General features: G+C 39.8%; 1 protein-coding gene across 7 annotated transcripts in view; it reads left to right on the top strand.

The window, feature by feature from the left end:
* The window catches only part of TRAPPC9 (trafficking protein particle complex subunit 9), a 508,568-nt gene that overhangs the window by 9,613 nt on the left and 482,210 nt on the right, over window positions 1-16,745 (top strand). For 6 of the 7 annotated variants that reach the window (XM_055703587.1, XM_055703586.1, XM_055703591.1 and 3 more), the window contains exons 3-7: window positions 4,232-4,377; window positions 7,464-7,592; window positions 11,659-11,685; window positions 13,077-13,198; window positions 15,513-15,638. In XM_055703587.1, the coding sequence (XP_055559562.1) occupies window positions 4,232-4,377; window positions 7,464-7,592; window positions 11,659-11,685; window positions 13,077-13,198; window positions 15,513-15,638 (550 nt within the window). The remainder of the gene's footprint in view (window positions 1-4,231; window positions 4,378-7,463; window positions 7,593-11,658; window positions 11,686-13,076; window positions 13,199-15,512; window positions 15,639-16,745) is intronic. The other variant, XM_055703588.1, reaches the window with a different exon arrangement.

Genomic DNA, 16,745 nt, shown 5'->3' with positions numbered 1-16,745 from the left:
ACCCTCAAAAGCAAACAAACCAGTAACATGTAATTGTTTTTATTATTACTATTTCTCCTGGCCTTTCTGCCTTAAAATCTGAGGGCAATAAATGAATATGCTTATTCTTACCCTCCCCCTGCCTTTATGAAGACAGTCTGTACAGATTTGTTGTAAGAGATTTTCAGCCACACTTTAATTCAATTAATCTCTAGGATCCTCTGGGAAGTTCTTTGCTGGACACCCCCCCCCCCCCAACTCTGCTTCATTCCATAATCGTGGCATTTCCTCTTATATTCGAAAAGTCTTGCTCTAGAGTATAAGAGTTCAGCATCTGTAATGTTTTAAAAGACATTTTGTTGTACTTAGTGTAATTGAAATTTAGCTAAAAGCTACAAATGTATTAAATAGGACATTTAATCTGAGATGGTTCTTTGTATTTTTGGAAACGCCTGTTAACCAGATTCTTTTTGGAGATACTAATGTAGACAACAAAGAAACAAAGATAGTTATCTACAGCAATACTTTTAACTAGACTTTCATTCTCAGGTGACTTTTTTTAGTTTAAACCATCCAAAGAAAAAATATTTTTTCTGTTGGTATTAAGTTTGGACTGTGAAATTGTATGCCTCTGTTATTTATGTGCTTAAGACATAGAAGAGAAGGATATACTGTTAATGTAGATACATGAATAAAGTACCTATGTTGATGCTTAATTTTTCTCTGAGAAAACAACTTTATAAGGTGGAGCAAGGACCTTCTTGCTAGGGTCTACTTTTGCAGAATGGAGAGCAGGAGAATTGCTGATGGGCTGAGGGAAGCAGCATTGTTCTGAACTGTGACTTAAGTGCTTCGAAAGTGTAGTGGGTCTTACTTTTCATCTGTTGTATTTCTTCAGTTGCAACTTACTAAAAATAAATACATTTTAAGGATAGTGCCTTTATCACATGGATTTGTGCCCACGTTGCCTTTTCAGTGGTACCGAAGTGTTCAATATTTTCAGTAGGACTTCATTGGATTTGGCTATTTGTCTGCAAAAGGAAAGATCTTCACCATTTATTTTAATATCTTAAAAAAAAAAAAAGTAGCAAAAGAAACTCTTGACGGTTCTTGCCTTAAATGATAGGTCTTTCACTGCTCAACCCTTTTTTAAAAGAAAAATGTACCTGTTTCAGGACCATGACATTACTGAAAAGATCGTATTTCTTCACGAATATCAGCAACTTTTCACAAACCGTGGGAAGCCAACGCTGGCAGCAGCAGCAGCAGGAGCTGCTGCGCGCCGAGAGGAGTGCGAGGCTTGTGAGGAAGCTCCTGAGCCGCCGCTCGTGGCCGTGCGCGGAGCGGGCCCAGGCGGCGGCTGTCACCACCGGAGAGCGGGCGGAGCAGGGCGGTGCCGCCTGGCCCCGCTCACAGCGCGGGAAGCGGCGGCCGCCAGGCGCGCGGCAGGCGGGGCGTGCCGGCAGGGCGCGCGCTGAGGGGAGCGGCGCGGGCAGCGCGCAGGGGGGGCGGGGCCAGCGGCTGGCGCGGGAAGCGCGGTGTGCTCTGCCGCTGCTTGCTTTGCGTAGCCGGGCTTAGCACGCTGCCCCGACAGTCACCCCAGCTAGCTGGTGGCTGTGCTGCTCTACCCAGCACCTTGATGTCTCCAGTGACTGAGAAGGGCTGGTAGGCAGTGCTTTGAGGTTGTCAAACGCTTGGTGGTAGAGAGCAGGCAAGGGCTGCGCTCTGCGGCAGACGGTTTGCCAGGCAAGCCGGGGTTGAGTGGAGGGCAGCCACCCAGCCAGAGCAGCTGTTGGACAGGTGGGGGGCTGCACCCCTGCCTCCTGTGTGGAAGTGCCAGCTGTGCTCAGGTGGGATCACTCAGGCAGTGGGTGGAGGAGCCGGAGGAGGAAGTTAGCAGGTTATGCTGTATTAGGGAGGATGAACAAGAAATAGTGTTATTTGAGACTTCGCATGAAGTACTAGGGCCCTGTAGCACTGACCTCCAGACACTACTGGGCAAGGAGCTTCAATAGCCAGCTGACAGCACCTTGGAGCAGGAGGTACCATGGTCTCTTATGACCAACAGGAACAGGCTATCGCTTCAGTCCCCTGCCTGTTATGTACCAACCAGCAACAGACACGAAGCCTTGGCAGTGGACAAAACTCATAAGCAAAATTCACAGGGAGAAGCCCCACCAGCAGCACACAGGAAAAGCTGCAAAGGACACAGCAAGTGCTAGTAATGTGTGACTGTTGAGAGGTACTGAGGCACCTATCTGCCAGCCTGGTATACCGTCAAGGGAGGTTTGCTGCTTGCCAGCAGCCAAGATCTGGGATGTCACAAAGAGATGACTGCTACAGTTGGTTAAAATCGCCAACTGCTGTGCCCTACTACTTTTCCCTTTGGGCACCAATGACAAAGCAAAACCTGGGCAAGATCAAGCAGGACTGCAGAGCCCTGGGAGCACAAGTGAAAAGGATAGGTGTACAAGTGATTTTGTTCTCTGTCTTGCCAGTCAGAGCTAGGGCTGTAGGCAGAAGTCGATGCATCATGCAGCTCAATACCTGCTTTGTGACTGATGTTGTCACCAGGGTTTTGGTTTCAATGATCACAGATAGATTTTTGATGAATACAGCCTTTTGGGGAGAGAGAGGATTTACCTGTACCTACAAGAGGCAGAGGAATGTCTGCTAGCAGATTGGCTGACTTCATGAATCGTGCTTTAAACTAACTTGTGGTGGTAGTGTTCAAAACTGTGACACCTGCATATTCAGGTGCAACAGAACAGATGAGTGCACTGTGAGAGTGGTTAGGAATGCTCCCCAGCTCTCTCCAAAGGCAGGAATCCTAAGTTTAGCCACCTTGAGTGCATGTCTACCAATGCAGGTAGTCTGGGCAACAAAAAGGAGGAACTGGAGCTTTATGCCCAGTTTGAGAGTTATGATGTTATAGGAACCACAGAAATGTGGCAGAAATACTGACATGACTGGAAGACCACAGTGGATGGCTACGAGCACTTTCAGAAATATGGAAGGGGAAGAAGAGGGGATAGAGTTGTACTTCATGTGAAAGAGAAATTTGAATGTGTGGAGTTGAGCTATGGAGACAATGAAAGTTCTGTCAAAAGTCTTTGGATCAAGACTAGAGGGATCATCACCAGGGGACATCTTACGTCAGGTATCTGTTACCAAGCTCCCAGTCAGGATGGCAAGGGTGATAAAATTTACTTTGGCTGCTTAAGGAAGCCTCAGGCCAACAGAACCCGCTCCTTATGTGTGACTTCAGTCACTTGGACATTTGTTGGGATAGCAGCACAGTGGTATGCAAGTTGTCCATCAGTTTCCTGGAATGCATTGAGGACTGCTTCCTGCTATAGATGCTGGAGCTGCTGACTAGGAACAGAGCAGTGCTAGATTTACTGCTCACCAAGAAGACTTTTCTTGACAGCATAACTGCTGATGGTAGCCTTGAATACAGTGACAACATTGTGGAGTTTAAGATGCTGCTGAGCACACTGAAGACCAGTAGCAGGACAAAGACCCTGCATTTTAGAAGAGCTAAGTTCTATAGGCTCAGAGCCCTGATGCGAGGGATTCCATAGAAAATATCCATGGAGGGCAGAGGAGCTTGTGAGTGCTGGGAGTTATTCAAGAACAGTCTCCTGGAAGCACAAGAACAGTCCATTCCCAGCTGAGGGAAAGGAAGAAGGCAGAACAAGAGACTACCGTGGGCTAACAATGAGCTTTGGTTGTACTTGTACCTAAAAGCAAAAAAGCAGCATGTCAGCTGTGGAAAGGCAGCCAAATACCCATTGAGGACTAGAAGAACCTTGCTTTGGAGGTTTTCGAGATGTGACAGGACAAAGTGCTAGATAATCTCATCTAGCCTGCCTTTCCCATGAAAACTTGGACCAGATGATCTTTTGAGGTCCCTTCCAACCTGAGCAGTTCTACAACTCTGTTGTATTTAATTTGTGGCAAGGCTATTAAAGTGCTCTGAGGTGCAGTCTTTCAACTTTGTCACTTTATCTGAATAAATGCTATGTAGCCAAAACCAATGACACATTGCTTTTTTTCAATATATCCTCAAATTGTTGGTTCTTTTACTTTTGCATATTATGCTGCTTACAATTCATACTAGATGTTGCTCAAGAAAAAAGAAAGTAAATGTTGATCTATTAAGGAGGAAAGAAAATTCACTTTAGGTGTTTATTACCTCAAATAAAGAGTTTCCTGTAAATAACTGTAAATTGTACCTTTTATTTTACAGACACTATAAGAAGCGTTGTCAAGGCCGGATGCGGAAACATGTTGGTGACCTGTGTTTACAAGCTGGAATGTTACAAGATTCCTTGGTGCATTATCATATGGCGGTGGAACTTCTGCGGTCTGTGAATGACTTTCTGTGGCTTGGAGGTAGGAATAAGTGGTGACAGTGAATCAAATAATTAGTTACTAAAGCCAAGTAAATCAAACTATCTTCTGTAACTCTCCTGTATTGTGAAAAGTAGGAATGATTTCGGTGACCAAAATATGAGTATCAGGTGTGCCTAAAAATGAAGTTGAAATAAAAATTTGTTAATAAACATGATAAAGAAATGTGTTTAAGAAAACCTGCAGCATGAAATATGCTTACTGTAGTAAAACCTGTAAGTCTGTATCTGACTTATTAATGATTCTTTGGAAAATATTTGTTTTGTTTTTTGGTGGATTATGCAGATGCTTAAAAAAAATCTTTCCTGAGAATATCTACCATGGACTGTTAGGGAAAGATTTTTCTCTTTACTTCTACCAAAGCCACAAGTGTTTAACTTAAGCTGGCTTAACTTCCTTTCACATTAGGTCCTAAGCTTCACTTTTCACCCCTGCCTTTTCCTTCATCCTTTTCTTTTTTCATTCCTGCTTTTTTCTATTTACTGGATATACAGGTGATCTTTGAGCACAATTTCTGCTTGTCAATTTCAGGCACTTTCAGGGCAATTGCTGTCTCTAGGTCTGCTTTTAGCTTTCTCATTCTGCATGAAAATCCATTTAGCTTCCTAATGGCTCTGTGGGTTACATATTATGAAAGCCTTAACACCTTCTGACCTTCTTTCCTTCTGCTCTTACAAAAGGTTAAATGGCTCAAGATTCTTCAAGCAGGAAAGGAGAACTTCTCTCGATGTGCAGAGCATGAAAATATTTTAAAGCCCATCTGTTGGACTACCAAATTATACTTACAGACTCATAGCATAATTTGGATTGGAAGTGACCTCTGGAGGTCCCAAAGCCTGATCTGCTCATATCACATCCAGTTAAATCAGGTTGCTCAGGGACCTGTTCAGCTGAGTTTTAGGTGCATTTAAGGATGGAAGTTCTACAATCTTTGAGCAAACTGTTGTAACATTTTGCTGCTTGTAGTATGAAAACACCCAACAACAAAGCGTATATTATTCCTACATTAAAACAGAGGTTGTGTTGACCCTCATCCAATCACTGCACCTCTGAGAAGTATCTGACTCCATCTCTTCTGTACCTTCCCACTGGGTGTTTAAAGACAGCAGTAAGATCTCCTCTTAGCCTTTTCATTAAGGCTGAATAAACCCAGTTCGCTCTGCTTCTGATGTCGTGGGCTCCAGCCCCCTGACAATTTTGATGGCCTTCCACTGGACTTGCTTCAGTATGTTAATGTCTTTCTAGTACTAGGGAGGGTAAAAGTAGATGCTGATTCCAAAACAGCACAGAGTAACTGCTCAGAGACGAATTTTGTCTTTAAGCAGCAAAGGTATTTATTTAGTGCAACCTTGGGGAGCTAGCTGGTTCGCCCTGGACAAACTAGCTCCAAAGTTTTCAGTGAAAAGTCAGGTAATTTATACAGTTTTTGTGAGAGGTTACATAATCTTTACATACATACTCATGTAATTTCAACATCTAATTATCATATTCATAATAGGCGGGGTTTAGGTGGAGCTTGAGGCGGAGTCTTCTAGAATCATCTTTCAGGGAGACTTTTGGGTGGTCGTTCACTCTTCTTCCTCACTTGAACTTGTTTCTGGAGCTTGTAAAACCTCCTGACTCATGGCATTCTCATCTTCAAATGCCCACCTTATCTTTATTTATGACTACTAGATTGCTCAGAGTACATTCCTGTTATCTCTTACTTTAGTACCGTCAGCGGAACATAACAGGCCGTGCCACCTCTGTTATATCTCAGCATACCCGGAGCATTGCCCAGAGCATGGTACCAAACTCATCCTGATTAATCCTTTAAGACCTTGCTCCGATTCAATGCGTTGCTCCAAATGTGGTCTCTCAGGTGTAGAATTGAGGGGAATAATCACTTCACTTGCTGGCTACACTGTGGCTGTTACAGCCCAGTATGCAGTTGGCCACTTTTGTTGCAACGGCCCACTACTAACTGCTGTGAACTTGTTCGTCCAGGACTCCCAGTTCCTTTTCTGCAAAGCTGCTTTCCAGCCAGTCAGCTCCCAGGCTGCATAGGCATATCCCATATGAGATGCATGAGCCTTGCTTGAAATGCGTGTGAGGCTCCTGTTGACCTGTATCTCCAAGCCTGTCAAGATGTCTCTGCGTTGAAGGCCTGCCCTACTGTTCCCCCCAATTTGGTATCATTCAGGATTTTTCTGGGAGTGCTCTATGTAATCATCTAGGCTATTAATGAAGACACTAGGGTATTGTGCCCAGTATTCATCCCCAATGGATACCACCAGTTAACGGGCAACCATTTGGACTTTGTACTGCTGATCACAATCCTTTGAGCCTGGCTGTCTAGCCTATTTTCCACCTACTTTATAGGCCAGCTATCCAAATTTTCTCAAATTGGCTATAAGCATGCCAAGGGAGACCATGTCCAAAGGTCTCGTGACAGTCAAAATAAACAACATCTACTGCTGTTTCTTTGTCCACTGAGCTAATGATCTCTTCGTAGGAGGCAGTGAGGTTGCCAAGGACTGATTTATTCTTGGTAAATCATTTTGTGCTGTTCCCAGTCACCTTGTCCTTCATGTGCTTGGAAATGGCTTCTAGAAGTTCTTCATAGCCTTTCCAGGGAGCTGATGTTGATCTGCCTTGTAGACTCCTGGTGCTTGATGTTTCCCTTTGTCTGGTCATTAGAAACCTCCTCCAGTTGGCATGACCTGTTGGAGGTGGTAAGTGGCCTCACGTTGGCCAGCTCTCCTGGCATCCATGGATTCATCTTACCTGGTTTTGGGGGTTTTCATCCAATTGAATTAATTGTTTCATATATCTGTCTTCCTCTACTGTGGCTATTGCGTACTCCTACAGATCTTAGTAGTATCTTGGGGACCTGGGAGGTTTGAGGGTAAACCTTACCAGTGAAAACAGAGATAAAAAGGATGTTGAGTATCTCTGGCTCTTCCGTGACCACTATCACTAGGTCTCCAATTCGAGGCATATTTTATGTTTGTATAAATAGATTTTACTATGTGATACTTGTTGCAAGTATCTCTACTAATGCATTGGCTTTTTTCTCTACTCTATAGCTGCTCTTGAGGGTTTATGCTCAGCATCAGTCATCTATCATTATCCAGGTGGTACTGGAGGTAAAGTTGGATCTCGCAGGGCACAAGGAGGTTCTCTTTCTGCTGAGGCAGGCAACAGGCACAGACCAGGTAAGGACAGGATTTAATGTGAATTCTGTTTGCCACCACTGAACATCTGGAAATGTCCTCCCTGCTTCCTAACTGTAAAATTGTACTGATGACAGGATAAACTGGAGGAGGGGGGTGGGTGGGGAGAACTGTATTTATTTTTAAGATTTTTACATTAATGACTCTCCTATTGTTTTGGTGTTAATGTTGACGTGTGCTTTGCAGAGAGTTGCAAAGCTTTGGATTTCTTCATCTGATTGTTAATAGTGTCTGCATTAGTTTGAATTTTGCTGGAGGAGATGCAGACAGTATTCATAAGCTAGATCTGATGTGGCAGAGCTGTGCATATTAAGAGTAAGTTAAATATATTTATTCAGAGGGGATCTGCTATTCTAACGTGAACACTCAATAAATAATTTGGTTAACTAAATATCAATGAACCAACATAATTTTTAAGATTTAGTATACTTTTTCTAAACTCTCAGATTGCATAACTAATATGAAGATTGTATTAACATTGATATGATAGACATTCTTTGAGACACGGTCTGCCAGTACTTTAGAAATTATTAGGGGAGTAATAGAGAGAAAAAATAGAAAATATCATTAATTATGTGGTTCACCTGCATCTGGAATATTGTATGCAGTTTCAGTTTTCCATCTCAAAAGGGTGCTCATATTCCCTATCTCACATTTTTCTACTGGAAGGAGGTTGCAGATTGTCGACGAAGATGATCTTGGTATGGTCTCTGTATAGCATAGGACTCGTCAGTTTTGCAAAGGAGATGATTGAGGAGAAATAAAGGAAAGCTCTGTAATATGGTGAACTTTGTGGAAGAGGATAGATAGGGATCAGAGGTTCAGCGTTTCTTCCGGTGGAAGAATTGGAGGACATCAAATAGAACTAGTAGGTGGAAAAGCAAATTAAAAGAATTGTTCTTTATCCAATATATAGGTATGACGTGGAACTCCTTGGCATTAGGAGTTGTCAGATCTGGTAGTGTGGTAGGAGTCAAGGCTGCTGCAACTCCATGTCCCCAGGTCCAGCCAGTCGTGAGACTGAGCATGCGTTCCTAACAGGTGTACAGGCGCACACACACAGTGTATATACAGACAGAAAACACAGCGCTCGTATGAACACAGACAGCGGTAACAGCCTGGTCCTGCTCCCCTCTCTGGCTGATCAGGATGAAAGCCTGTTAGTGTGAATCCATCCAGTAGCTGGTTTTAATCAGTCTATCCAGTAGCTGGCTGCTGGATTGCACCAGTTACTGGCACCGGGACCTACAAGCCTCTAAGACCCAGAGCCCTATTCCAGTTGTTGGAGTGCGTGTAGGTCTAAGTACCCCTTATCCGTCTATTTTTCCATGCTTGTTCCCTAAACTGCCTTGATCCCTCCTTTTCCTTGTCTTTAGTTTGTCCCCTATACATCTCATAAGAAATCTTGTGCAGTCCTGAGATGTTCTTTCACTATAATGAGCCCCACATCCCTGTAGACAGTACACACACACACACACACACACCCCCCCCAGTCTGTCTGTAAGGTGATCCAGAGAGCTGCTCATGTTAAATGATCTGGATGGATTTCACTCCAGGACAGCTCTGTTGGCCCTGATTAGGTTATTTGGGTTCAGCTGATTGTTACTGTTCCTCTGTGCACCCTTGTGTTTGTGGACATGAGCCTTTAATCAAATAACTTAACAGTTGACATACAGTCTTAAGGCTCCTGAAAGTCTCTCTGGCTTCCAGGAGAGGCTGGCTAGGGTAGTGAATGAAAAAGGTATTGATATTGATAAGCTAGACAGGCCTTTGGTCTAACCAAGTGCAGCGTTTCTGTTTATATACTCAGGTTCTTAAAAAGTGCTGAAACAAACAGAAGCTGGGTTTAAGCGCTGGTGTTAAGTACTCCTGTGAGAAATGTGATCAAAATGAATTCCTTCATCTAAAAACACCAACCACCCATCCTTTATTCGTCTATAAGTCACAATCTAGTAAATAGGTGCTTTGTATTATCTTCATTACAAACTGTATGTCAACACCAGGTAATTGTAATAGTAAAATTACCTTATTTCAGGAGACAATACTAATTTTTTGTGTAATATCTAGTCATTAAAATCTGTGCAATGGGTGCCACGACCTAAGAGTGCATTTTATGTTGGCTGTTAATAGTATAATTTCACATATTTACTCACTTTTAAATGAATATTTAATAGTAGATGTTGCGATCTGTTTGTTTGTAATGGGTACTCTTTGTTACTGAAGAAGGTGATAAGTAAGTAACAGCTATTGGAATACTTGAATAAAATGTATTTTGGGTAAATTATTGCTGCTTCTCTATATAAGTTGTCTTGTAATTCAAAGTCCTGTTAGCAAACTTGTTAGTGTGGTTGTATTTTAAAAATGTTTTAGTTCATATGACAAAATTTTCCAAAGGACTTCCGTGTGAAGAAAATGCATTTACAGGTTTTTTTGTCAGTCCTTATAGATGAAAATGTTACTTCATGGTCCATTAGATGCTGTTCCCTAGCTCTAGTTATGATCTCTTAATGTTTCGAGTTCTGAACAGCTGAACTCTGTCTAGCCTAACAGCTATTGTTGTGATGTCTTTTTCCTACAAGATTTTCTGAAAGTTCCTTTTCGATACCTTTTTTTAACTTTGCAGTGCCTTTCATTTAAAATCTTTTCAAACTGCACCTTTGTTTATAATCTGCTTTGTTCTGATTAATTTTGTGAGGACAGTATGTAATCTGGGGAACAAATGCTAGTGTATCTTTCTGTAGGATAAGGCCAGAAACAAGAGGTTTCCAAATTTTCTGCAAGTCAAGAAATGCCATACTTGGATCTGACATTCAATTCGTGCCTGCTTTTGAGGCATATAGGTGTGAGAGCTACTTTTATTGCTTCCTGATGTGCCTGGTATTGCTCCTCTTCTTGTGCCTGTATGTCAGCCTTGACAGGATGGGGTTTCTTGGTACTGCCTGTATACCTGGACCCAGTCAAGAGAAACATTTTTCTCTTGGATCTCCTGATTTTTCACCGTTTGGCATTTTAGGCTATAGCACAGGGCCTGGCTACTCAAAAAAATGTGGCATCTGCTTTCTTCTCACGTTCCTAAAACCTTCTATTTGTAGGGGAAGAGCTTTAGGCTGTGTCCCCTTAAATGGCTGGATTAATCTCTGCAGCCTTCAGTGTAAAAGATTCTGAGTTGCTTAATTCCTGTTGGCCAGGAACCTGGCCGTGTTGGATAAGCTGAGTGTAGCTTACCTTATGTTTAGTTTAATAGCTGTTTTGGGTTCTTTTATTGTGTGTTACGTGTTTAAAGTGCTGAGTTGGTAATACTGTCACTTGACCTTCCTCTTTCCCCAAGCAGAATTAGGACACCTGAGTGAAGTGTTGGAGTATCTGTTTGATCTTCTACTTCACTAGTCAGCAGTCTGAGCAAATGAACTGCAGGGGGGGGTCCTGTCTTGCTCATAAAGCAATTGTTCTTGAGTCCTAAAGCCTTGATCTTGACTATTTTATTGCCTTGGTGTTATATATCTGACAATTCAACTTCGCAATACTCTTGGCAACTATTTTGAGAGTCTGGCTTGTTGGGTTGGCATGACTCAATTATTCAGAAAATTTGATGGAGTGAAACTAAGGACAATGGAAGGGGATAAAAATACTTGAAAATGTTGTTTTGGAGTATTGTGTAGATTAAATGAGCTCCCACAAGAAGATCTAAGTACTGTAGGATTTGATACTGAAATATAGTAACTAGATGGTGATGGAAACTTGGTAACTAAAACAAGGATAAAGAAAAAGAGAGAAAAAGGATATGGCTTTAAATTATACACTGAAAATTCTTCAATTCTTGATGTGTCTCAGAATTCATTGCAAGTTTATGTGATTTTTTTTTTTACATTTTTTTTTTAACAAACTGAGATTAACATATGGTGACTACTTGAATTATAATTGGTAGTCCTTCAAAATAGCAATGATTCTAATAAAACATAATTTTGTTCAAGCCTGATGTTAGTTATAAAATATATTTTGTTGGCTATATTTAAGGCTGAAAAAAAATCATTTTTGTTCCTCCTTTTAGGGGCACAAGAAGTTCTCATTGATCCAGGTACATTATTTTCATGCATGTTTCCAAAGTATTTTATTTCATTACTTGCATACATTTTGCATTTGTATAGTTAGTTACTGCCACTTGCCAAAACTAGTACTGATTCCTGATGCTTCAGTTGTTGGCTATAAATCTTGAGGAAGCAAAGAGATTGAAGGGTAACTGGCACAAAATAAATTACGTAGATCCATTATTGTGGCCCTGTAAATTCTAATCAAGACTGTGTCTTCTCATAACTAGTGAGGGTTTAAAAATATTTTTTAACTGACAAACCTGAATAGTCACATGTAGTCTTGTAGTGTCATGGTACACTTTCAATCATCACTAACAAAGATTTTGCACTTAATAAAACCCTAAAGTGTTAATCTACAGAGGTGCTTGATATGATTCTTTAAGGTTGATTAACATATTAAAAAATTCGCTTTAGCACTTCAGCATGTAAAATAACGTGTTTTAAAATATATAAAGGGAGTAGAAAGTATCTTTCACAGTAGTCTTTAACTGTCTTTTTAAGAGTTAGGTCTAGCTCTGAAACACAAAGAATTTCTTAGTAGAGAAACCTCTTGGAGAAATAAATTACTTTATAATCCTACAGATTAAGTAAAAAAGTATAGAGCCTTGTCAAACCTTTCATGTATGTTTGCAATGTTATTTTGTTAATTCTGCAGTAAAATTAAATTCAAGAAATAAAATTTTCATGTTCTTTGCAGTATCCAAGATTTCCTTGTCTTTTATTTCAGATTCTTATCCCTTTTTGTATCTAAAGACTCTTTCTGTCTCTAACCTTCCTTCTTATATAAGAAAAGCAACTTCTTGCTGTTTTGTCTGAGCCTCAGGTAACTATTTTTTTTACGTGGAAGGCTCAGATTTGATGGCCTTTGGTTTTCTGTGATCAGACATAGGGAAGAGAAGTGTTCGTTTCAAATGGAGAAAGTCACTGTTCTAATACTGAGTTTATAAAAAAATTGCACATTTTTTTCATAGGTGTGCTTTAGAAATAAAATTTTTAAATAGAACAAGGAATAATACAAAGGTTAAACCTACATATTCAGATGTGGCCATAATCTAATTTTAGCAATCTAATATTTTATACATAGTCTAAATATTCAGAAAAGTGTGAAGGACTATGCATATATTTTTTTTTTACTAAGTGAGACATTATTTCCTGTTTGTTCATTCATGATTGAATCCATTTTTAATTTGTACTGTTTAAAATAGTATAGTAAAACAGAACTAGTGTGTTCTTGGTAGGACATGATTTCTTTCTAGGCAGGGCAAGTGTTCTTTGTATATGCTTTAGTCAAACCTACAGCGTATCCTATTTTTTGTCTTAAGATATTTAGTATTTGCTAGATTTCCTTCTGCTTATTTCTTACCCTGTTCTGTTCTAGGTGCACTGACTTCAAATGGTATAAATGCAGACACCAGCGCTGAGATAGGACGTGCCAAGAATTGCCTTAGTCCTGAAGACATCATAGATAAATATAAAGAAGCCATTTCTTACTATGGCAAGGTAATCCTACTTATTTTTAAGAAACTTCAGTGGAATTCTTGTGAATAATGAACTGCTGTGGTTTTGATTTCGGAAGATCTTCTAAAGCATGTGCAGTAAAGTTTGTAAAACATATTATAATGGAAGAAATGGGAATAATTTATACTGTTGAACTAAGTGCTTTGTTTAGAGTCTGGGAATCTCAGAACTTTGGTCAAATACAACACCTAAACCAGCAATGTGCTGAGTAAAGTGTTTACTGTGCCTGCTATACCTGGAGGTTTTGGATTAATTGTCTTATATTTTTAAAGCATTCTAAACAGAAGTGTTAGATATTTGCAGATGGTTAACTATTATGTATGTTTATGGTCCTTTAATAGGTACATTATAAGCTCCAGAGATGAGCTGTATAAGCTGAATGGTTGTTTATTGTGCCTGCTGGAATGATCTCTGGGGGAATTCAGGAGTTTATGAAGAGGTTGCTGATGATGGATATAATTTTACAGGACTGTTCAGGGAGGCTAATATTTAGAAAATGCAGAGAGCTGGGGAGTCATGGAGGAAATATGAAGGACAAAAATTCTTAAAAAAGGATTTTAAAAAATAAAACAGTTTTCAGCTCAATGGTGGCATTTTTTTAGTTTTTTTTTGTGTAAAAGCTCAGACCGTAAGATAGTAAGGTAGCTTAATGTTTGCATTTGTAATAGGAAGAGGAAAAAAAATATATTTCATACTGTGACAAGTGGCTCGGTATCCACATCAGCATTAAAGATAAGTATAATTGTATTGCACAGTAGTTATTATGCTTTATCCACTTCTTAATTTCAAGTTATCTCTCTTGTTTGATATTGAAAGTATTTTTAGACTAAGCTATGTCAGTATCATGTGGCATTCCGTGTCTGCATTGAAAGGAGACTCTCCAAATGACACGAGATAAACTGTGCACAAGTTAATTTATGATCAGGAGCAATGAAAGGTGATAGTTTTGGGGATAGTTTTGGATAAATTTGGAACCATCAGTATAATAATTATTCTGAAGTACGCATTCAACCTTTTTGTTACCTTAAGAGTAAGTTACTCATCTAGAAAGAGTATGATTTCTTTTAGAAGCATAAAATTATTGGACTTTGTTGGACTTAGGGCAGAATATTTGTTTTGATTATAATAACAGACATCATGCACTTAGCAAATAGCAACTATGCTTCACTGCAGCTTCACCTGCAAATGACGAAGAGCTAAGTCTTGGGACTGGTCTATAACTGTTCAAGACAAGCATAATTAGCTTTTGTGTGTTTAAGACCTACAGACAGAGTAACTCCTAGCTCTAGTGCTGAGGAATCAGCACTTTCTGTGTATTTTTTGTGTTACCACTGAGCTTAAGAAACTTTTGTAATGTCTTCTAAAATGGATTCCATCTCCAGTGGTTTGTTTTTACTCATATAAATGCGCAGGAGAGGAATATGTAACTGCTTTGGTGGAGTAACTCTTGCATTTTTTTCTGAGCTTTATTTCCCTCATTGGATTTCAAACATGATAAATACCTGAACAAAGCTTAACTTCAGCAGGAGACAGGCAAACTCAAAGAGCCAATAACGATATTGTTTCAGGGAATAACTTGATCAGATTGTGTGTCTAGAAAATTGCCTGTTTGCTGTCTGAGCTCAAACAAATCAATACACATCTACATTGTCTCTGCTTTTCTTAAGCTAAATAACTGGAAGTCATTTACAGAAAATGTTTTGTAAATAGATACTAGAAAACTCAGAATGGTTTGTAATTCTCTTGTCAGTGATACTGTTTTAACTAAAGAGAAAATTGATGCAGTCTAACTAAAGCTGTGTTGCTACAGCTTCCTGTGCTATATAGTGTATTTTGTACTAAGTAGAAAAGGCAAAATCAATTCTTTTATCATGATAGAACAGATTTAGGTGGTGGTGAATTACTGTAGAAGTGACCTTTTTTGCTTACATACCCATTACACTGTGAAAGTAGAATTTATTTCTTTGTTGCAGACACACCACCCACACCTACCATATATATGAAGTTATCCAAAATGGTACTAACTTCCAACTTTTCTCCTTGTCTGAACTCTCAGATGAAGCTGTGCTGTGTCTCAAAATAAGAAGAGTGAGTGAAGAGGCTGAAAAATGTTGTTTTGCATGATGCCTTAATTTTCAGTCGGGCATGTGTTTATAATTTAGCAGTATAGTCACCAGCGTTAAGGGATTGCTGGGTTTGGAAGATGTGACAGTTGATCTATGTGTTGAGCAGAAATAGTTATCAAATCTAACAGGTGCAATAGTTCAATATTATTTTAATTTTCTCCCTCTTCAAGTACAAGAATGCTGGTGTGATTGAACTGGAAGCCTGTGTGAAGGCAGTGAGAGTCCTTGCAATACAGAAAAGGAGCATGGAAGCCTCTGAGTTTCTTCAGAACGCAGTTTATATCAACCTTCGTCAGGTCAGTGCAGAAAGTCCAGTTATTTTTTATTTCTCGTTTGAGAGATTATACTGAAGTGTGAAAGTTACTTAGATTCAGGGGACTCCACAGCTTTATCTTCTGTATCACCGCCTTCCTTCTCACTAGGACTTGACTTCTGAGGATTTTCACATCTATGAATCTGGTTTAACAGGTATTCAGAGTTCATCTGAAAATAGGAGGACTTAGTCTGAGATGAATTCTATTGGTTATTCTCCCATGTGAAAGAAAAAAAATCCCATTCTTGTTGTATTGTGATGTTGTACCAGGGAAGAATTGTTGCTTGGGATAGATCTGGCAATGATTGTTTTTTTTTTTTTTTTTTTTTTAACCTTAATTGTATCTTGTTCAATGAAACAGTGAGCGAATCGGGAATGGCCTGTTGCAAAGTGACCTTAAGAGTCTAACTAGTGTTGTTAATTGAATTTTTGTTGTGTAGTGTGAATTTTGTTAGGCCAAATCAGAAAGGAATTCGGAGAGTAAAATCAGTATTTGGAACTAAGAAAAATGCTCAGTACCACCACAGAACAAGACTTAATACTTTTTGAGTGTCTCAAGCTTAGTGTCAGTGGTTACAGAGAGACTACTGTGGTTGAAAGAATCAATAAATGCTCTCATATTTCTTACCTTTTTTTCCTTTTTTGCTCCTTACATCTTGGTAAGACTAGCGGTTTAAGTCCACACCATTGAGCTTATTCAGCGCAGATGTGGACAGCAGATTTATGAGGGAGGTTGAATACTTTAATTTGCAGAGAATCATTTTGGTCAATTTTCTAACCGAACATAAATGAGAAATTAATTAATTGATAAGCTATCATAAAAATCAATTTTGTTGCAGACTACCTTAACTGCTGTAATCCTTGTAGTACTAAGGGCCTTTTCTTTAATTCTAGTCTGTCTTTTGCTGGCAGCTCTGTAGCCTTTCACATAAGCTGCTGTGCCAGTATTTTTCCCTTGTTCTTGTGCGGTTACTCTTGTGGCCTGCAAACTCTGATATTGCTGTCACATTGTTTTTCTTATGGAAGCAATTACTGTCATTGTGAGAATCCCCTGTTCTCCTCCCTGACGCCATTGGGGTTGCAAATTTCA

Source organism: Falco cherrug, chromosome 3, assembly GCF_023634085.1.
Source record: "Falco cherrug isolate bFalChe1 chromosome 3, bFalChe1.pri, whole genome shotgun sequence".
Taxonomy (NCBI): domain Eukaryota; kingdom Metazoa; phylum Chordata; class Aves; order Falconiformes; family Falconidae; genus Falco; species Falco cherrug.
The sequence above is the reverse complement of the archived record's forward strand: the minus strand, read 5'-3'. Positions and strand labels throughout refer to the sequence as shown.